This window comes from Lynx canadensis, chromosome C2, assembly GCF_007474595.2.
Source record: "Lynx canadensis isolate LIC74 chromosome C2, mLynCan4.pri.v2, whole genome shotgun sequence".
NCBI lineage: Eukaryota > Metazoa > Chordata > Mammalia > Carnivora > Felidae > Lynx > Lynx canadensis.
The window spans coordinates 26,057,922-26,079,717 of NC_044311.2; the positions used below are offsets into that span (position 1 = coordinate 26,057,922).

The 21,796-nt window shown below is 47.6% G+C and overlaps 1 protein-coding gene across 1 annotated transcript in view; it reads left to right on the forward strand.

Annotated features, from left to right (window-relative positions):
• Positions 1-14,114: 14,114 nt before the first annotated feature.
• SH3BP5 (SH3 domain binding protein 5) overlaps positions 14,115-21,796 on the forward strand; it is a 77,277-nt gene continuing 69,595 nt past the window's right edge. The window contains exons 1-2 of the mRNA XM_030328912.1: positions 14,115-14,390; positions 16,115-16,177. Of these exons, the coding sequence (XP_030184772.1) occupies positions 14,253-14,390; positions 16,115-16,177 (201 nt within the window). The 5' untranslated portion in view covers positions 14,115-14,252. The remainder of the gene's footprint in view (positions 14,391-16,114; positions 16,178-21,796) is intronic.

Genomic DNA, 21,796 nt, shown 5'->3' on the forward strand with positions numbered 1-21,796 from the left:
TCAAGGCCAATGCAAGGGACCCTTTCGCTCACCTTATCTCCCAGAGCCTATGTGTTTGTGGCTAGTGAGCTAAAGTCAGGCGGAAAAGATGATCATCCCCAGACCTCTTGTCATTCTTCATCAGTCTTTTTTTTTTTTTTTAACATTTATTTTTTGAGAGAGAGTGAGAGAGAGACACAGAATCTGAAGCAGGCTCCAGGCTGTCAGCACAGAGCCTGATGTGGGGCTCGAACTCACAAACCACAAAATGATGACCTGAGCTGAAGTCGGACACTTAACCAACTGAGCCACCCAGGTGTCCCTCTTCATCAGAGTCTTCTGGGAAGCCAACTCAGAGGCGTGTTAGAGCTTGGGGATAGAACCTTTCCCCTCCTATGCAATCTGAGGCTTTGGGATCATGGAAAGTCAGGTTGCAAACTGCTAACTATGGGATTCCCAAAGCATCAAGATCATTCTAAACAGACAAGCAGACAATCTAGACCATGGAATAGGATAACCCAGGAGATTTGGAACGCTTCTAGTAGTTCATAATATAGTTGACCTTTTAAATAAGGATTGGTATCAGGGCGCCTGGGTGGCTTGGTCGGTTAAGCGTCCGACTTCGGCTCAGGTCATGATCTCACGGTCCGTGAGTTCGAGCCCCGCGTCGGGCTCTGTGCTGACAGCTCAGAGCCTGGAGCCTGTTTCAGATTCTGTGTCTCCCTCTCTCTCTGACCCTCCCCCGTTCATGCTCTGTCTCTCTCTGTCTCAAAAATAAATAAATGTTAAAAAATAAATAAATAAGGATTGGTATCATAGATAATTTATTCTTCATGATAGTTACCATTTATTGTACTCAGAATAGGTATACAGACCTTTATTTACATTAGCTTTTTTAACTTAAAAAAATGTATTTATTGAGAAAGAGAGAGAGTGGGGGAGAACAGAGAGAGAGGGAGAGAGAATCCCAATTCTCCCAAGAGAATCCCAAGATGCAGGGCTCTCTTCCACGCATCGTGAGATCATGAACCTGAGCTGAAACCAAGAGTCAGATGCTTAACCGACTGAGTCACCTAGGTGCCCCTACATTAGGTTGTTTGTTTTTGACAAATGCTTATTTATTGACTCTTTGAATTATATATTATACATTATTGCTAAAACACATTAGCTTTTTCTAGAAAGTTATTTGAGAGAGAGAGAAAGAGAGAGAGAGAGGCAGAGAGAATCCCAGGCAGGCTCCGTGCTGTCAGTGCAGAGCCAGACATGGGGCTTGATCCCATAAGGCCTGAACCAAAATCTAAAGCCAGAGGCTTAACAGACTGAGACACCCAGGGACCCCTACATTGGCTTATTTAATACATAACAGCAAAGTAGATCTATTACCATCAGTTGACAAATAAGGCAGTCATGACTCAGAGGTTAAAGACTCAGCTTTGCACAGCCTCATAAGGAGCAGATCTGGGATACTAAACTAGTTCATGGGCAAAGACAGAAATATGGCTCCTGTTATGATTATATATACACCTTTTTATAGATCCAGGAAGACAGGCAGCCTAACGGGCCAGCCTGTACCTCTATAAAATAGAATAGCAAATGGTTCAGAGCTCAGGTTTTGTGGTCAGATGATCTCTTTTGAAGACCATCAGGGAATAGAATTACATACAAAATTATCACCACGTCTTCCTTATAGTCTGTGATTAAATAGACTTTAAAAAACATTTTTTTAAAAATAACAGATTCTATGTGCACGGTGTGTTTTGTCCTAGATATCTGTCCTGAGAAACTCAACGTTTCCCAGAAAAAAGTAACATATTTTTGAAACAAAAACGATAGCTTGTATCCCTCTACAAGATGCATTTGTGCCCCGATTCCAAAAATCTGCTTATTCTTTGGGTCGCACGTTTATATTTGGCAGCAAATTTCAGAAGTTTGCATGAACAAGCTTCCTTGGGCAAGTGTGGAAGGAAGAGCTTGTGTGCACGCCCAGGAGAAACGAAACTGCTGGCTTTGTGGGTTTGGAGGTCTTCCTACAACTTGGAGAAACCCTTTGAAGATCTACACTTGACTTTCTGGGCCTGCAAGCTTTCTCTTTTTGTTTTTTCTTGAAGCTCTAAGCATGGATTTCTGTTGTGCTCAGTCCAACTTCCACGTGAACCATCAGGAAGAAATTTCTCATCCATAGTGCAGACAAGTAGTAAGCTGGCACATAGTAGGTCCTTCATGGAGTCAAAGATTCTCAGGATTAAAAGGGACTTTATGGATCATGAGCCTGCAGTGGACATCTGTGGTTTGGACCCATTCGTTTTGCAGCAAAACTTCTCAAAAAAGGTCTCTGTATATCTGCCATTTCCACTTGCCCACATCCACATTTTCCTCAAGCCTGTCCAGCCATGTTTGCTACTCCCACTCGCTGAAATTGCTCTATCCAAGGTTTCAGAAGGAGCTCATCTCACCCAACTGGGTGATCATTTTTCTACTCCTACCTCTTCCTCCGCCATCCAGAAGCATTCAACACAGGGACCTCTCCTTCCAGTTTGAAATATTCTTCTTTCTAGCTTTCATGAAACCACAATCTCCAGGCTCCTCCTGCCCTCCCAGCCTCTCCTTCTTCTTTTTTTTTTTTTAATTTTTTTAATGCTTATTTATTTTTGAGAGAGACAGAGCACGAGTGGGGAAGGGGCAGAGACAGAGAGGGAGACACAGAATCTGAAACAGGCTCCAAGCTCTGAGCTGTCAGCACAGAGACAGACATGGGGCTTGAACTCGGGAATGGTGAGATCATGACCTGAGCCTAAGTTGGACGCTCAACCCACTGAGCCACCCAGGCACCCCCAGCCTCTCCTTCTTAATCCCAGTTATTGAATTTTAGTTTTTGCCCATCCTGGGGCTCTCTCCACACCACCTCCCTGGTGTTATTCCTGTCAGGCTTCTGGCTTTCAATACTGTCTTTTACTGATGATTCTCAAATTTATGTTCTGAACTCCAGACTTAAGTATTCAACTGCTTACTTAACTTTGCCTTTTGGATGCCTGACAAACATCTCAAACTCAGTATGTGAAAAACCCTCTCCTCCCTGGGTCTTTCTCTTTTCAGTAATGGGACCACCACGAACCCACTGGCTCAGGCCAAAAAGCTTAGAAGTCACACTTGATTTCTCTCGTCTCCCTATCTGGTGGCTCAGCAAGTCCTGTGGGCTTCCTCTCGTCAGTATATGTGCTAAATTCATCTACTTCTCTCAGCTTTCCACTTGTCCATCTCTCATCTGGATGACTGCTGTAGCCTGCTCCTGGTCTCTCTGCTTTCACCTCTATCCTCCTATAATCCATTCCCAGAGCTGATCTTTTAAAAATGGAGGTCAGATAATGTGGCTCACTGGTTTGAAACCATCCAGTGGCTTCCTATCACTCAGAATGAAATTCAAATCCCTCAATTAGAGTCATAAGGCATGACTTAGCCCTGGGGTCGGCAAACTTTTCTGTAAAGGCCTAGATAGTAAATATTTTAGGTTTTGTGAGCCATATGGTCTGTGTTTAAACCACTCAGCTCTGCTGTTGTAACAAGATGGGAGCCATAGACAATATGGTAAACAAATGAATGTGGCTGTGTTCCAATAAAACTTTATTTACAAAATCAGGCAATGGGCTGGATTTGGCCTATGGGTCACAGTTTGCTGACCCCTGTCTAAGTTCCTTTCTACCCTTTCCAACTCCATCATACATCACTCTGCCCTCCATTATGGTATCACTCTGGCTGGGAAAGATAGCCCCCCAGGATGGCTGCCACCAGTTCCTTTTGTCCTTATATACTAAGGTCAGACCCCTTGAATATGCTGGCCCCACGACTCCTCTAGCCAATGGAATGTGGTAAAGTTGATGTTCTAGGACTTCTGAGCTGAGGCCTTGAGAAGATTGGCAACTTCTGCTTCCTCTCTTGGAATCCAGCCACCGTGCTGTGAGAAAACAAAAGCCATACAGAGAGGCCATGTGGAGGAGAACTGAGAAGTTCTGGGCCATAGTCAAAGATGAGTCCGTGGCCAGCAGCATTGACTGTTGGCCATGTGAGTCAGCCATCTTGGATATTCCAGTCTCCCCGAGCAGTCAGCTGGAATCACATGGACAGAGAACTACCTAGTTGAGTCCAGTCATTTCATAGGGCTGTTTGAGAAAATGGTTATGACCTTAAGCCATTAAGTTTCAGTGTTTGGTTTTACAGCAATAGGTAGCTGAAACATTAGTCTTCTGTCTGTTCCTCATACCCACTTAGGTCATTTCTCCATGAGCATCATCTACTCTCTCTCCCTGGAACACTCCTCCCCCTGGTCTCACTAGGCTAGTCCTCCTCATCATTCAGGCTGGCCCGTAGCAACTCAGTATTTTTGTCTGGTGTTTTGGTTTTGTGTTTTTGGTTTTGTTTTTTCGGAAAGCTACCTTTCCTTGCTTTACTTGAGGCTATGTGGCTTACCACCCCACCCCACCCCACCCCTTCTCATTCCACCCTTATCTCAACTGTAGGACCAACTTGTAATGAAGGCCAAGCCAATCAGTGACTCTATTCTTCTCTACCCCCAACACACCCAGCCTCAGTAATGGGATGGACATGGGACCCAGGTCAGTTCAGTAAGTCAGTCCCAGGTATTATTGGTGAGGAGAGACTCTTGGCTGGGGTTGTTCAGCTGATTTAACCCATGCCTGGAGCTGCTGGTGCCCAACTGTCTACCACAAGGGCAGGCCTGTCTGGAAGCAGAGCCAACCCAGAGGAGGGCAAGGAGGAGGGATGGAGAGAGAGACTCCTGGATCCAGCCATACTTGGACCCAGAATTGCCTTGGGCTTTTTAAGTGACATAAACCAATACATCTCCCACTTTACTATCACCCCTCTCTTCTCTCTTTGAGCCAGTTTGAGTTGTATTTCTGTCACTTGCTCTTAAAATACCGTCAATGGCTTGACTCACCCTCCACCATTTCCACCAAAGGACAGGTTGAGTCATATGAAATTGCTATTCTTATAGGTTGAAAATAATTGAATATCAGTAATTTTATATGGCTAACTTATTTGAACACCTCCAGAGATGGGGAACTCACTATCCATTGTGCCAGTTCAATTCAAAATTAGACATACTGAACAAAATTATTTTTCTGAAACTAAAATTCTCACCTTTTGGGATGAGCACTGGGTGTTGTATGGAAACCAATTTGACAATAAATTTCATATATTGAAAAAAAATAAACATAAAAAAACCCTAAAATTCATATTTCTTACCCTTTTATAGTCCTGGGTGCTCTCCTCTGAACATATTTTATATATAATGTAGAACTTGACTGAAAAACTGCAGGACAGTCTCCCTTAGGTAGAGAAAAGTGGCATTATCATCTCTTCATTCTAGATACAATACTTTTGGTAATGCAGTCTAAAACATCTAAATCTTTTGTAAAAATGTAATGTCTTAAGCCATGTCTTCTCTATCTTGTTCTAGTGTGTTTAAAGCTAAATTCAGGACCGTATATTTAGCCTCAGTGAATTTCACTATGTTCTATTTGACTTGCTGACCCTTCCTTTAAATGCCAAGCTTCTGCCCCTGCCCATTGGGTCGAAGTCTTCATCAATTATTTTCTCTGTGGTTGTCATGATACAACAACATAATGAAAATTTAGTGCCAAGATCATGATTGTGCACTCCAGTGTACCCCTTCCAGTACTGTGTTTTATGCAAAATTGAGAAGCGTGCCTTCTCTGTATTCATTTGATTCATTACTATGGATGTTGAAAAGGACAGAGCCAAGAATCAGGCCCAAAGGAACGTGTATGTTTGGACAGTGACCCATTAGCCTTCAGGCTGGGTTGTCTGGTCAGTCACTGCTTCTCTGACGTGGGCTAACAACCACCCGTGTTTCTCAGCTTCTCCATAGGAACTTCCAGGATACCAGCTAAGGGTGTGGCTGAAATGTGTAAGGGGCTCCTCATTACTGGGTATTCATTACCCTCTTCTTGAAGTTAGGTGGAGCAGGGTGCTTTTTAGGATAGGCTACCCACAATGACCAACAGACCTGAGGGTTAAATGGCTAAACACAATGGCATTTTATCTGTAGCTTAGATAACAATTCAGAGTGCTCAGGTTGGTGGGAGCATTCTTCTCCATGCAGCCTCTTGGGGATCTAGGTTCTCTCGGCCTCCTGGATCTGCCATTCTCCAGGCTTCACTGTCATCCGCTTCCAGCCACAGAAGAGAGAGCCTAAAGAAGCACACGTGGGACACTGTCATGGGACAGGCGTGAAAATGGCATATCCCTGCTGCTCACTTAGTCAACAAAGCCGTACCTGCCAATGATAGGTAGGAAAATGCTGTTGAGCCAAGTGCTTAAAGAAATGGAGAAGAGAGTCATTGAACAGCCTGTGGCCTCCACTGTAGGCAACTACCATCACTGTAATACAGAATTAATCACTAAAAAACTGACCACACAGCACTTCCCTTCCTTTTAATGCCAAGCTTCTGCCCTTTCCTATTGGGTCAAAGTCTTAGCCCACCATTATCTCTCCCGTGGTCAGACCTTAACAACATAATGTAGATACAATGCAAATACCATAACAATTGATGGCAAAGTGAAACCATCAGTCTTGCAAGATAAGCAGGATTTCAAGAATAGGAAAGCAGTTTTGGGAACTGCCCTGGTCATTTGCAAAGCCATTGACGTATGAGGACATGGCACTGTTAGATCAGAGACAACGGGTGAGGACCAAAAAGAAGTGAGAATGATTCGAACATCAGAGGTACGAGAGACACCTGGGGCAATTAACAAGCACCTCAGATATTTCTGTCAGGTTATACTGTCCCTGTGCTGTGAAAGTCAAATCTTAATTGAAGAATTTCACATCATATAATCTTCAATTGTATCAGTAAAATACGCCAAAAGAGAAATAATCCTCAACAGTTGACTGATGGTTTTTGTGGTACTGGCTCTTCTAAGAACGAGCTGGTGGTGGGACCCTCACTTGGGCCCTCCTGTAAGGCCCAACCTCTAAAATGTCGGTGTACCCAGAGCCTCATCCTGGGCCTGTTCCCTTCAGGGTCCTCCCTTTCCTAAGTGACCCATACAGTCCCTGGGCTTTAAATATCATCTGCCTGCAGCTGGCTGGCCTTGAGATGTATATGCTACTGTCCACTCAACATCTCCACTTGAGGGGTTATATCTTCTCAGACTTACGTGTTTAGAAACACACCTTTTGACTTCAGACCTGCTCCTCAAGTCCTCCCTGCCTTGCTCAGTAAATGACAGTGTCCTTCAGCGTCTTCTCAAGGCGAAATCTCAAGAGTCATTCCTGAAGCTTCTGACCTGCCTACTCCCACATCTAATGTAGTAGCAAGTGCGGTTGGGCCTACCTTCCCCAATATGTCCCCAATATGTCCCCAATATGTCCTTCCTCCACGCCGCCTCCTCACCACGACCTAGCCGAGTGGCCACCTCTCACTGGGGACCCCCAAGGCAGGCCCGTAACTGATGTTCCTGCTCCTGCCCTTGCCTTCATGGCCATCCCATTTGCACATGGCAGCCACAGCCAGTCTTTAAACATATGGATTGTATTTCATCATTCCACAACTTAAATCCCTCCAGTGGCTTCTCATCACATTTACAATAAAATCCAAACTCCTTCCCATGGCCTCCCTGGCCTCACGTCATCTGATTTGTTCCCATGCCTGGCATGTCAATTTCAACACCCCCGTCCTCCTCAGTCTCCAGCCACTGCATCAGCTGTCCAGTGGGCTCCCTCCTCAGGGTCCCCCATTGTCTGGACATTCTTTACTGTTTCCTGCCTGACACCTTCTTGTCATCAAATCTCAGCTAGAATATCGTGTCCCCAGAGGCCTTCTCTACCTCCCTTCCAAGGCAGCCCCCCCTCCAGCCTTCTTTATTTGGTTATCTGACGTTTTTCGACATAGCACTGTCATTGTTAACTGCAACTATTTTGCTTATTTATGTATTTAAAACATTTTCTCTATCTTCCCTTACACTATAAACCCCAATGAAGGCAGGGATTTTGTCTAGTTTGTTCACTGCTGTATCTTCATTGTCAGAGACCATCACCTAATAGATGTTCAGTAAATATCTATAGACTAAATGGTTTTTAAAATAGAAAAAAAAAAAACCCTTATTTCATAATTTTAAGTTTCATTTTGCAGGCTAGTGTCCCAATAAAAACCTTTTTCATGATTTAATATGAAATTTTGGTTTCCTTTATAAGTAGATTTATTTAAGTGGCCTTTTCCTGTATCAATTATCTTTGAACAATGAAGATCTTCTGTCTTGCATGTTTCCTTCGTCGCATTGACTCATAAACTTGTGGAATAAGTAAATGAGGGCAAGGCTGACATGATTTGTTCTTGGGTAACCCAAGCTGGGTCACAGTGATCAATCATTTTTCTTCCAGTGACACACGAATGCCTTTTCCCCTTGAAAGTCCATTCTAGAATCATGCCTACAATCTGCTCTGCTTACTAGTTCCCAGGGTATGGAAACTTCTTCCTTCTTTTTAATGGAACACCTTTTCTGTCTCCAAGATTCCAGCACCATTTAATTTATTTATTTACATTTTTTTAAAATGCTTATTTATTTTTGAGAGAGACAAGAGTGCAAGTGGGGGAGGGGCAGAGAGACAGGGAGACGCAGAATCAGAATCAGGCTCCAGGATCTGAGCTGCTAGCACAGATCCCGACGTGGGGCTTGAACTCACGGACCACAAGATCATGACCTGAGCCACCTAGGAACCCCGGCACCATTTTAAATATCTGCAGGTCCCCTAAGATCACAGATAAACATTGAAAGTCTCTTCCTGGGTTCTGTAAGTACTCTGGCCTGTGATTCATCTGGGCCCAGAGGCTTGAGTGTAATTCGATTCAGGACACAAATAAAGGTTCTCATTAGAGGGGAGTGGCCACAGTGCAAGACAATTTGGCAACCGACTGATGTCACTGAATCGTGGAATTAAACAAATGCCTTGTTACTGTGGAAGTCCTGATACGTTTCCAAGAACTGGCTTCTGTAGCTCCTTGAGTTCTGACAACCAGTCATCTGGGGCCAAAAAGTAGTGTTGAAGGGTTTGGAAGTCTACTTTAAAATTTTCTTCCATCTTGCCCCGTGCCATGATCCTTTGGGGTCCGTGGGGAGAGAAGAGAGAGTGGGAGAAAAGCAGAGGGAACCAGCTTCCCGCCTGGGTGCTGGGGGGAAAGTGGGGTTTCACCTGTGTGCAGCCTGCTGGTAGGAGCCAGTCTGTCAATAGGACTCTGAGGTTCGACTCCAAGGTTGCCCTTTTTAAAAGGTCACCCGCTCCCCATGTCCCCTTCAGACTCCTGCCAAGTAGAGAAGTCTGAGTTTTCATTTGTATTGCTTGTGTTTTAACTGTGGGCTCAAATATTTAAAGCACTGTGTCAGCCAGACCACACATGCCCTAGGATCTGATCCAGCCAGTAGCTCCCAGTTTGCAATCCTTGGCCAAAGGCACCATGTAAAGATTACAGGTTGGCCCAGAGAAGATGCTGATTGTCAGTTTCTTCAGTCACTGCTACCAGAATGTGGTGTGAATGCAGATTCATTTCTTTTTTTTTTTAATTTATTTTGAGAGAGACATGGTATGAGTGGGGCAGGGAGAGAGGGAGAGAGAGAGAGAGAGAGAGAGAGCGCGAGCGCGTGCTCTGCCAGCACAGAGCCCGATGTGGGGCTCTAACCCATGAAACCATGAGATCATGATCTGAGCCAAAACCAAGAGTCAAATGCTTAACCGACTGAGCCACCTAGGCACCCTGGAGATTCATTTCTTTTTAGTTCAGAAGAGCAATTCTCTATTCTATAGGGGTTAAGAAGAAGTTGCAAAGCATTCGGGGGTGGGGGTGGGGAGAGTGAGAGGGAGAGAGAGAATCCTAAGCAGGCTCCATGCTGGGCATGGAGGGATGTGGGATGCATGTGGGATGCAGGACTCAATCCCACAACCCGGGATCACGACCTGAGCTAAAATTAAGAGTCAGATGCCCAACTGATTTTGCCACCCAGGTGCCCCTAGTTCCAAAGAGAAGTTTTCAATCCCCCGCCCCCTCCCCACCTTATAGGGGTTAAGAAGCAAGTGCAAAGCATTAAAGAAAAAAAAAATTGGCGTTGCAGGGAATCTTCATTAAATAGCATTGAAATTTGACAGAAAGGGTCGCCTGGGTGGCTCAGTCGGTTGAGCGTCTGACTTCAGCTCAGGTCATGATCTTGCGATTCGTGGGTTCGAGCCCCACATCAGGTTCTGTGCTGACCGCTCAGAGCCTGCAGCCTGTTTCAGCTTCTGTGTCTCCCTCTTTCTCTGCCCCTCCCTTGCTCATGCTCTGTCTCAAAAATAAACATTAAAAAAAAATTAAAAATTTGACAGAAAGTGCCTTAACTTCACACTGAGGGACTCATACAGTTGCACAATTTTTGTGGGGGCTGTGTCTCCCCAGATAGGAAGACACTATGATTTTATCATGTACATGTTCCAACAGTGAATGTTGCTGACCACTTTAGCTTGCAAATTTCACTTTAAAAAACATTAAAACAAATCTCTTGTGTAAAATAACTGATTCCCTTAGGCTTAAGGCATGGGGCAGAGGAAGAGAACAGAGACACGAGAATCACCAGGAATTAAAGTTTTGTTATATGCCTATAATTCTGCAAATACCATTTCATCTAATCTTCGTGACGTCTGACAGTATCCCTTATCTTACAGGTGGGGATACTGAGGTTCAGGGAGAATAAACAACTTGTCCAAAGTCAGTTCACAAATGGTACGGGCTGGCATTTGGACCCAGTTCAGATAGAATTCTTGTTCCCATAACCATCCGTGAGCGTCTCAAAAAGAAAAGGTTTTCCCCGGGCCTCCGCTTCCTGGAGGGCAGCAGCTGTCAGAAACACAACCTGCATAATCCTCGAAGATCAGACGAACTGTAACACGCTTGCTAAGGCAGGGAGGTATATGGAGGTTATGAGAAAGAACTTCAGGCGAGTTCTGTTCAACCCTCAGATAACCTGGATCCTAATTTCCAAATACAACAGAGACTTGAGCTTTCAGGGGTTTTCTTTTCAAATCAGTATGTTCTAAAAAAAACAAACCGGTGATCCCCGGTAGCATAGGTACATAGGTCCTAATTAATGGTGTCATCCAATCACTCAAACCAGAAACTCTGGAATCATCTTGAACTCGCCTCCCTCCGGGTGTTATTAGCCACCAACTTCCACACGGTCTCAAATTCACTCCCTCTTTCTAGCCCTTGATTTAGGGCTTCATCATCACTCCCTGGTATTTTCATGATCTCTCCCTCACCCCCTCATGCCTGTATTCCCTATTCGATCCAGTTTCGATTCCGTGGGCCATCATTAAAGTTGTTACACCTGCAGTCGCCCTCAACCCCCTGACGCTTCTTTCCCGCCCCCGCCCCTGCCCCCACCATTGTAAGAACTTGGTTAAATAAGCTCAACCCTGGTTAAATCTGGTGTTCCCACTACTTTCCACCTGTGTCTGGAAGCTGAGCTTGAGTGGGAAAAACCACTCCTCCTTGCTGACTGGTCTCACTGAGCATCCTAAACCACGGGTGGGTCCTCAGTACAGCCTGGAAATGATAATATAACCCGCTAGTCAACCCACTTTCCAGCTCTCCTGGACAGCGGTTTCAGGGTCTCTCCGCCAGCCTCCAGCGTTGTTCCAAGCTCACCCTTATCCTCAGCTGCTGATCGTGTTGGCAATTCCACTGAAAAGGGAAGCAACCAGTGGGGGCGTCTCTCCCCTGCCACCGCTAGACCAGCAGCCTAACTCACCTCCTTGTGTCCCCGGTCTAGTCCCCACGCTTTAACCAGAGTGACTACATGTTGCTCAGTACAATCCAAGCTTCTTGCCATGTCATGGCCTTCCTTGGTCTACCCACCTCCTCATCTCAGATTCTGCGTCCCTGGCTCTCTAGCACCTGAGGCAGAGTTTCACCCAGGGGGTTCTGCACACGCAGCTTCTGTGGCTGGAGCGCTCTCTCCGCGAAGGCACGCAGGGTTCACTTGCTTGTTTCTCTCTGATCTTGGCTCAAAGAGGACCTCCACAGCTTGTCACCCTCGGTTCATTCCCTGCTTCATTTCCTATGCACTTACGTACCAATAAATATATAGTCGTGCTGTGATTGATTTTCCTCATTTTAACTTCAGAACGCTACTGGGATTCATGCTATGACTGGTGCAGTCCTCCTAAACGTACAACAAAAAATGTTCTGCAGTAGTTTACCCACGTCTGTGGTGCCATTTTGAATCACTATTGCTGTCAGATCGAAGCTTAAATAGGAATGTATTTTGGAGGTTGCTGTTCGGAACGGGAAGTCTGGGTTTCCACCAACCAAGAAGCATTTAAGAGTCAGGATTGATCCCACTTTTCTTGTTTTCAACCTCTGTCTCTCATTTTATTCACAGGATAGACCTGCTCAGCTATAGCTCAATTCCAAGCCACCGGGGAAGCATTGGTGGTTCTCGTGTCCCAAAGTGACCCTTAACGGACATCTTGTCCCTGCCTTCATCCATCACTGGAAAATCAAAAGCAACTATGTTTTTAGCAAGGGGTTTCAGGACTTCACTCAAAGAATTGTTGCCGCTCTATTGATTTTTAAGAACAATGAACAGATGTGACCGTCTCAGGGCCAAACCTTGGGCATACACCTGCATTACCTCCAGGAGACGGAACCAATCTCCTTTCACAGTAGACCACAGTGCCAGCATCGTGTGCAGGCTAGTGCCTTGCCCAAGGAGTAACCCCCAATGTAGCTTCTGATGAAGCCATCATAAGCAGGTTTTCCAAAGGTGGCTTAAAAAAAATTTTTTTTTAATGTTTATTTTTGACAGAGAGAGAGAGAGACAGACAGAGCCTGAGCGGGGGAGGGGCAGAGAGAGAGGGAGACACAGAACCCGAAGCAGGCTCCAGGCTCTGAGCTGTCAGCACAGAGCCGGACACGGGGCTTGAACTCACAGACCGTGAGATCATGACCCGAGCTGAAGTCGGAGGCTCAACCGAGTGAGCCACCCAGGCTCCCCCAAAGGTGGCTTTAAAGATAGGCTCTCAATAAGCTTTGTTCTCAAGCAAGTGTGCCCTCCAAAGTCACAGAGCTAATGGGCCACAAGCCCGTGTAGAACGTGTACACATTGTGCATTTTTGTAGTGACAGAGTCATTAGCAGTGGCCAGTGGCAATGTCCTTGTCTGCTTTGCTAAGGCCATCTGAACTTGCGCTCCCTTGACATCACAGTGGTCCTGACATTTCATAAAAGCACAGAAGCGTCCCTTCCTTCTTCCGCCTCATGATGCTGAGTTTGCCAGGGGAGCTCATGCTCCCTACTTGTTCCTAAATCCTTGGCCAGAGTGTGCCCATTAACAGGAGGTTACACCTGTTGCCACCTGGAGAAGGCTGTACCCAACCAACCACATCCATGATCATCGCTGGATTTTCCGTGCTTGGTGGCTATTCAGGTAGGCCAATCCCACAACTATGAGAGCACAGGTGTTTGGGTATGGAGCTCCGCACAGCGGGGGCCACGGAGCCTTTGGACAAGGAACCCATGAACGCGCGGGCACCTAGCTTCCCTCTGTACTTCTGTGTCTATGTGAGCGTATGTTTCATTTCCGTTTCTGGGGGAACCCTTCAAATACAATTCCCAAGGTCCACCCAAGGGGAGAAACGTGCTTTGGAGGCATACGGGGATTTGAGTGCGTCTTGAAACTGGTCCAGGGTCACAAGCTTCCCAAGGTGACTTCAGGCCGTGGAAATACCCCAAACTTTCCTTCCATACAGTCAGTTTGCCTTGGCTGTACGGAGCTACCCCGAAAGCAGGCGGCCAACGTTGCGTACTTTGTGATAAACCCGCCCGCTAAGTTGACAGAAGGGGGAAGGCTCTCCTGTCCCACCACCCTGAGGGTTTTCAGGGAGCTGGGGTTTTTGTGACGGAGACCTGGGCGGCTGGGACCGGCGGCGGAACAGTCACAGCGCCGAGGGCGGCCCGCCGGGGCGAGGGCGGAGCGGGCGCCGCTGCGCTGACGGCCTCGGCAGAAAGGGGGCGGCCGCGCCCATTTCCTCCGCTCAGCCCGGGCCGGCGGGATCCGCATCGGCGAGCGGCGCCTCCCTGGTGTCGGCCGCGGCGCCTCGGGACCGTGCCGGGACCGGGGCGAGTCGGCTCTGGCCGAGCCTGCGGCGACCGCCGCCCCTCCGGACGCTCCGAAGTCCGCCGCGCGGTCGGCGTTCCGGCTGCCCGCATGGACGCGGCGCTGAAGCGGAGCCGCTCCGAGGAGCCGGCAGAGCTCCCGCCGTCCGCCCGGGACTTGGAGGAGGAGGAGGAAGAGGGGATGGAACAGGGGCTGGAGGAGGAAGAAGAGGTGGACCCCCGGATCCAGGTAGGGCGCGCGGGGGGCGCCGCGGTGGTGGGCATCTACACTTGGCGCTGGCCTCGCAGCCCCCGGTGCCTGCGGTCCGGGGGAATGGTGGCTACGTAGCCCCGGGGGGGAGAAGAGAGGGTCTGAATTCCCAGTTTTACCGGGTTCGTGGGGAGGCAGCAGTGCCCGCGTGGATGCGGCCTGACTGTATCGCGGGGATCCCCCGCAGACCCCCGCCGGACCTGGGGGTCGCCGCAGCCTGCCCAGTGGTTCGGGCGGATGTGCAACAAAGGGAAAAAGGGGGCGGGGGCACCCTGCGGGTGTTGGGGTCCTCCCCCACCCCCCCCCCCGGCCCCCGCCGGCCAGGCTAGCTGCGGTCGTCGCGCAGCCTCGGGGCTGGGGGCAGAGGGGTCGCCCGGCCCGCGTGGGCCTGGGCACCGTGGGCGTTGTCCGCCCCTGCAGCGTGGGCTGGCACCGTGGCCCGGTTGCGAGTCCTCACCTGGCGGAGGTGCCCGGCCTGAGCCATCTTCCGCCTCCTCTGATGCATTGTTAGCAAAGGGCTTATTGTCACCACAGGCTCAGACCTCCGCTTGGCTGCGAATGGTTGAAAACCCAGCTTTTCCTTGTTACGGGGTCGGGGTGTGAACAGAAATCGGGGTGTGAACAGAAATCGGGGACAACTGATGCGCAAAGCTGACGCGGGGAGAAGGCGAGGGGATTGGCCTGGCTCTCTGTGCCTCCATTTCTGAGGGAGATGATTAAAAAACAATTTCCAAGCCAAGATCTAGGAGTGACAGCTTAACCTCCTCACCCTCTAGGCAAAAAGCACGGCAAATCCCTTTCCAAGACTGGTTTTTCGCCTCTTTTCATAAATCATTGAATATATATATATTGCTTTTAACCATGCGCCGCAATTTCTGGAGCCCTAATTGGTTTTTCAGTGCACAGATCAATTAAAAGCTCATTTAACTCAGCTGTTGCCATTTAAATGAATTGTTTTGGCAGATTAGCAAGATAAAGATCAGGTGGAAAAATCTTTTCGTTAGGGATTCTATTAATTAAAATCACTAGTTTAGACTACTAAATCTTGTTTTCCTGGTGCAGGATTTCTGTTAACAGGATCCTTTGTCTGCAGAGTAAAATGAGTTAAGTTGTGCTGGGTACTTTTTACAAAATGTTAGTTTAGAAATATTAAGGATCAGGATTAAAGTTATTTTTGTTTTGTTAAAAACAGCTAGGAGGCTTTAACTGGCTGTTTGAAAAGATTTTCATCTCTAGAAAAATAACCATTAAGGAGTTAATGCCAGAATTCTACCCTTGATCTACATCGTTTCACTGGGTTTAGAGTTTTGGCTTGGCCTTGTTTATTTTCTCTTATCCTGTCTTTCCTGCATAGTTTTTCCTGTAAGGCAGAAGGTACTGTTTTGATTTGACTCTTAAACCATTTGTAACAGGTGGGCTTACCTGAAGGCACGTACCTGGAATAAATACTTGACCTTCTAAGAAAAAAATTCCTAGGACCTTAAGACATTTTTGAAAGGACACCATCGAGAAAAAGATTTCAGAAATACCGACGTTCATTTGCTTTTCCAGCCAAGGCTCAGCTATTTTCCTTGAGAATTAATATTGACTTGTCCCTCTTCCTACAAATTGTGCTGGAGTACTTTTGCAGAGAATGAGCTCAGTCCTACTGGAAACAAAAGACAAATCGTTTCAATCTTTTCCCCCCCTCTTCTCTTCACTAGGGAGAACTGGAGAAGTTAAATCAATCCACGGATGACATCAACAGACGGGAGACTGAACTTGAGGTACAGAAGGCTGGGTCCCTGGTTCCTGGTGAGGTAGTGTCAGTCCTGCTGACACGAGGCTGCTTGATTTTGTTTTAATAGCTGGAGGATGACTGCTGGCGTCCCCTCCATGGAGTTGAGCAACAGCCCGCTGTCTGACAGAATAAAATACGCTGCTGAGCCCAGTGTGTGGGTGGAACACATGTGGATCCTATTTCACATGTTTTTCATCATGGGAGCTCCGTGGGGCCAAAACCAGGGGCTGTGTGGAGCCTTGAAGTTCATGTGTCTTGTGGAAAAGCTTGAAAGGATGGAGGGGAGAATTAGCTGCATTGTTTCATAGAGAAGAACGAATGAGTTCACAGAATCTCTTAAATATTTTCGGGGGGTTCCTTACGTTTGTACTTGGAAACATTGCGTATTTCCTTAGACTTCTGCCGTTTTTGACTTTCTGTCCTAAAAATTCACTCCCCTTCCATTTCCCTGCTCATTTCTTTATTGTCTGCTTGCGTGTAGAATGTAATTATCTTAATGGTAAGGAAAAGCTGTTTACACTGGAAGGGCTTTCCTGCTGGGAAGAATCTTGGGAGAGACTAGAACTTGATTTGAATTTCATGAGCATCTTCCAACGTGAGTGTAAACAGATGAGCATTCTTCACAACTACCAATTAGTCCCCAGCCCTTTTTAGTAGTGGTTGGTTTTACCATCCATCAGCAAATTTGAACAAGCCCCGCATGTATCTGAGAGCCTGTGAATGATTCTGTCAGAGTTGAAGGGATGCAGGGAGCTATTGGGAGGACCGTTTCTGTAGCAGGAGAAATAGCAGGGAAGGTCACCGGAAAGGGCAGGAAACATCTGGTCCCTAAGAATGAGGGTGGGGGAGATAGGAATAATCTACTGGGAATACGCTGGCAGTCTTGACTTCTGGCTGCATGGCTAGGCCCGGAGGCACCAAATCTGGGTGTGGCAAAAAAAAAAAAAAAGATGAAAAGCTTGTTTTCTGAGTTGTGTGTGAAGGGTTATCGCCAACCCCTCTATTCTGATTGTATGTATCCATGAACCCTGGCTGCCCTTCTCCCCCCTTGTGAAGTAAAACCTGCATGTTTATTTAAAATGTTTTGACTGCTGATGAGTTGAGGCTCTTTGGGCAATTGAAATCTCTCAGAATCTCACATTTCTAATAATATTCAACGACAAAAACCCTACCATTTCTGCAGGGCTGTAGAGTTTACAAAGGGTTTTCACAAGCTGTGTCTCCTCCTGTTACGGCCGCCTAGAACCGTGCTGTCCAGTGTGGTGGTCACTGGCCGTGTGTGGCTATTTAATTTTAAATTAATTAAAATGATACAAGATTAGGGGCGCCTGGGTGGCTCAGTCGGTTAAGTGTCCGACTTCAGCTCAGGTCACGATCTCGCGGTCCGTGAGTTCGAGCCCCGCGTCGGGCTCTGGGCTGATGGCTTGGAGCCTGGAGCCTGTTTCCGATTCTGTGTCTCCCCCTCTCTCTGCCCCTCCCCCATTCATGCTCTGTCTCTCTCTGTCTCAGAAATAAATAAAAACATTAAAAAAAATTTTTTTTAAATGATACAAGATTAAAAATTCAGTCAGCGTAGCCGCCTCTCAGGAGCCTAGTAGCCACCATATTGGGCAGAGCAGAGAACAGTTCCATCATCATAGAAATTTCTGGAGAGCACAGTCTTGGAAGTTGGGGGTCTCCCTCCTCACCAGATGAGGATGTGGGGGTACTGGGCCTACTGGTTCTGTGATGTGGCAGAGGCTGGTCATTTTCCACATGCCTGCTAGCTCTCATGTTCTTCCATTCCAAGTAGGAGTAGACAAGTTGGAAATAGTCTTGTTGTTTTTTTTTTTTTTTTGTTTTTGCAAACGATTGCTTGCTTTCTTTGACAAAATTTGTCTGCCTGTACTCCGCTTTTTTTGGGTCATGAACAAGACAGCCCCATATGGTGTGCTAACCTTCTGAATATAAAATTAGTTCACCTGATAAACTTTTCACTCTGATTTCACAATCCTCTTTCTGAATACACTTAAGTATTTGTCTGTCACAGGAAGCTGCAGGACAGGTGTTTCCTGCCTCGCTCTGGAGATCACTAGGCAGCAGTGAAGAGAGGTGGTCAGGGCTGGCCTGTGTTGCTGGCTGACCTTTTCTTGGTGTTGTTACAAGCAAGATGGACTCGCCGAAGTATCATGCAAGCCATGGAAGGCATTAAAACTTCCCTAGTGGCCACATTAGAAAGTAAACGGCCGAAATGAATTTTGCTCTGTGTTGTGTAGCCCAGAATGCCCAACATCGTACACTGTCAATATCAAAACAAGTAAAGAGATGTTTTACGTGTAGCTTTGTAGTCTCCAAATTCTCGCGCATGTTTTCCACTTACAGCACATCACAACGGGGGCTGTATTGGTGCTTGAGAGCCCACAACGGGGGCTGTATTGGTGCTGTGTTTGTGTGCTTAATAGCTACACGTGGCCCCAGGGCTGCTAGATGTTTCCTGTCACACTCACTAAGGAGCACTGAGATTTCACCCTCCGTGCGGGCACCCTGACACTTGTCATGTTGCCGGAGCCTGGAGGGAAGAGGATGTGTATGTGTGTGTGGGGGGGGCTGTGTTCCTTCGGTCAAGCCCTGGGCACCAGGCTCGGGGCGGGCGCTCTGTTGGCCGCTGCATATACCCGGGTGAACTAGACTCGCCTTCGGGGAGTTTAATTTTAGCCGAGGGTGAGGAACCGAGAGGTAGATAATAATTGCTGATTGTAGTAACTGCGGTCAAAGAGTGATGTGGCAGGGGACGGGTGGGGGGGGGGGGGTCGCTGGAAGACACCTGAGCTGAAGCCTGTGGTGAGGGAGAGTCCCTGTGCGAAGGGAAGCAGATGGAGTGAGCAGTGGGGGTGGAGGAGGGGAGTGTGCCCAAAGATGTGGGGCAGGAAACAGCCATTTTAACACGGGGTTGGTTCTCATCTTCATGCTGATAGTTCTCTGTAAAGTCGCCGTGATCACTCGCTTGCGTGGATGCCGAACCGTTGCTCCTAGTGGGGTTGGGGGGGCGCAGAGTGTTGTGACCCACACACAGGAACCTGACCGTGTATTACACTCTCGTGAGCCTCTGGTCGCAACAGTTTTGGTCAGCCAGTCAATATGTTACCTTGTTTTATGTGTGTTGCTGTTTAAAGACAGTCTGTCTGGTACACATTGTTGATTCATTAACGTTGGGCTCAAAGGCAACAGCGCTGTGACTCATGCCTGAACAGAGCTTGCCTAAACACACGGACATTCTCTGTTAAGGCCCCATCACGGCCTTCTTGGGCTCAGGAGCACTAAACACTAGCCAGCGTGTCAGCACTGGGCTTGGGGGCCTTTGAGACAGCTGGCTGCCTAGGGAGCATCTGACTCTCGATTTCGGCGTCAGGTCATGATCTCCCTGATCGTGAGTCTGAGCCTCACGTGGGGGACAGCACGGAGCCTCCTTGGGAACCTCTCTCTCTCTCTCTCTCTCTCTCTCTGCCCCTCCCCTACTCGTGCGCACAGGTGCGCTCTGTCTCTCTCGAAATAAACTTAAAACCAAAACAAAACCGCTGACTCCCCAACACAAAGCACAAAAGGGCAAAAAGTGTGGCACTAAACGGACGTGGGAGTGCGGCCACTGGGCATGTCCATGAATGACTGCAGGAGCTCCGACAGTATTGATTTTGGAATTAGAAATTTTAATGAGTATGGAATCTGCAAATAATGAGGATTGATTGCGCGTAATTTCAGAGCCTCTAGGGGAGGGCCTTTGGCTTCTGCATTTCCTTTCCCTTTGCTTTTTAATTATGGTCTGGAGCGCCCAGCACCCCTCCTGACTTGGACTCCAGTGGGAGCAGATTGGTGATGAGGTTTGTGTTAGCTGCTCCTTCACTCAGAATGTGGCACGGTTGTCTCTGGGCAGCCGTAGGTGAGGTGCGGGGCCTGGATTCACCTCCATATCCCGTCTCTTGTGTTGGTTGTTGAAATCGGAGAGTACCAAAAGGCCTTTGGGTGCCAGCCACCCGCCATGTTGTCACTTGGATATCTGCCTCTTCCTGCAACCACGGTTTACCTCTGACATTGTTTAAACAGTGTTGTATCCCCTTTGCACTCTTGATATAAATCAGAGGGCCCGTACTTCCAGGCCGTTGACGGAGTAACCTTTTAACCAGAAAGCCCTGGGATATAAGCCTGATATTTCAAATTAAGAAGTTGTATTATTCCTCCCCCCCACCAGACATGTTGATGAGTCAGCTTGAGTACTTACTGAGCACCTACTGTGTACTGAGAACAGCGAAGGGGAGAGAGCAACGGAGAGAATGGGCAGAGAATTCCAGTTAAACAATGAAAATACACAGTAGGTTTCCTGGTGATATGCCGTGAGGAGAAAAATAAGGCAGGGAGGGGCCTCGCAGGGTGGGTATTTTGGAGTCAGGAGGATGCATTGTTACCTAAGGTGGGTTCGAAAGGCTTCCCTGAAAGCATGTCTGGAGAGAATGCACCTCACGGCCATGTTGGGGAAGAGCATTCCAGCCAGAGGGAACAGCCAGTGCTAAGCTGGGCTTACTGAGCACCAGCAAGGGTGGGGGGTGCCCAGTGTCCTGGGGGCGGGGTGAGCCGTGGACGCAGGAGTCAGAGAAATGTGTCGTTTGGTGTGTAAATGTGCTGATGTACTTTTGCAATGCATGTTACACAGAGCTATCTTTTTTCAAGTGTTTGTTAAAACAAGCGATATTCCTTGCCAGTCATTTATTTTTTACCGTGATGTGTGTGGTTTTCATGATCTCCCCTGCTTGCGGGCTGTTGTAGGGCTGGGAAATGGTCAGAGAGGAGGAGGAAGGACAGCATCAGGGCTAGTTGCCCATGGACAGCTTTTCTGGCTCCAAGTAATCAAAAGCTGACTTTTCAGCCTGCCCTTTCCCCAGGGAGGTGAAGGCAGTGAATTGTAAATGCTCATACTCTTTCTCTCACTGCTTGGGTGGGGTGGTTTGAAGAGGCATTTGATTCTGGCCAGCTGTGTTCCCCAAATTTGCATAAGGCCTGCACCTAGAATCTGCCTTTTTCCCCCTCCCAGAAACCAGCAAACACTTTCTCTTTAAAATAAAACAAAAAACCCGACTGTTTTGTCCTTGGAAACTCAAGGGTGGGAGAGGAAAGGCAGAGGTGAATTGGAAGCAGCCTGGCCTCTCTCTAATGAATTGTTAGCACAAGTCAGGGCAAGAGAGAAGTTCTTTTCTGAAAGGACAGTGTTGTCACATCTGAGCACTTTCTCCTTCAAGGTGTGTGTGTGTGTGTGTGTGTGTGTGTGTGTATGAGAGAAAGAGAGACAGACATATGAGTGAGTGCACATGTGTACTGGGGAAAGCCCTGTGAGATTCCAGTTGTGCTTTGAAGAAGGTCCACGCTGGGACTTCTGTACTTCGGTGAGATCTGGTTCCAGTAGGCATTGGCCTGGAGATATTTGTGTGACAATACTGGGCATCCTCCCCCCACCTCCCCATAGGTTGAGTCCTGCGTAGGGCACTCCACACAACCTCACACACAGGCTCCCTGCCCTCTCCAAGCTTGGGTTTCCTGGATTCAGGCATGTAGTTACTCAGAGGCATGTGTGTGGCCTTTG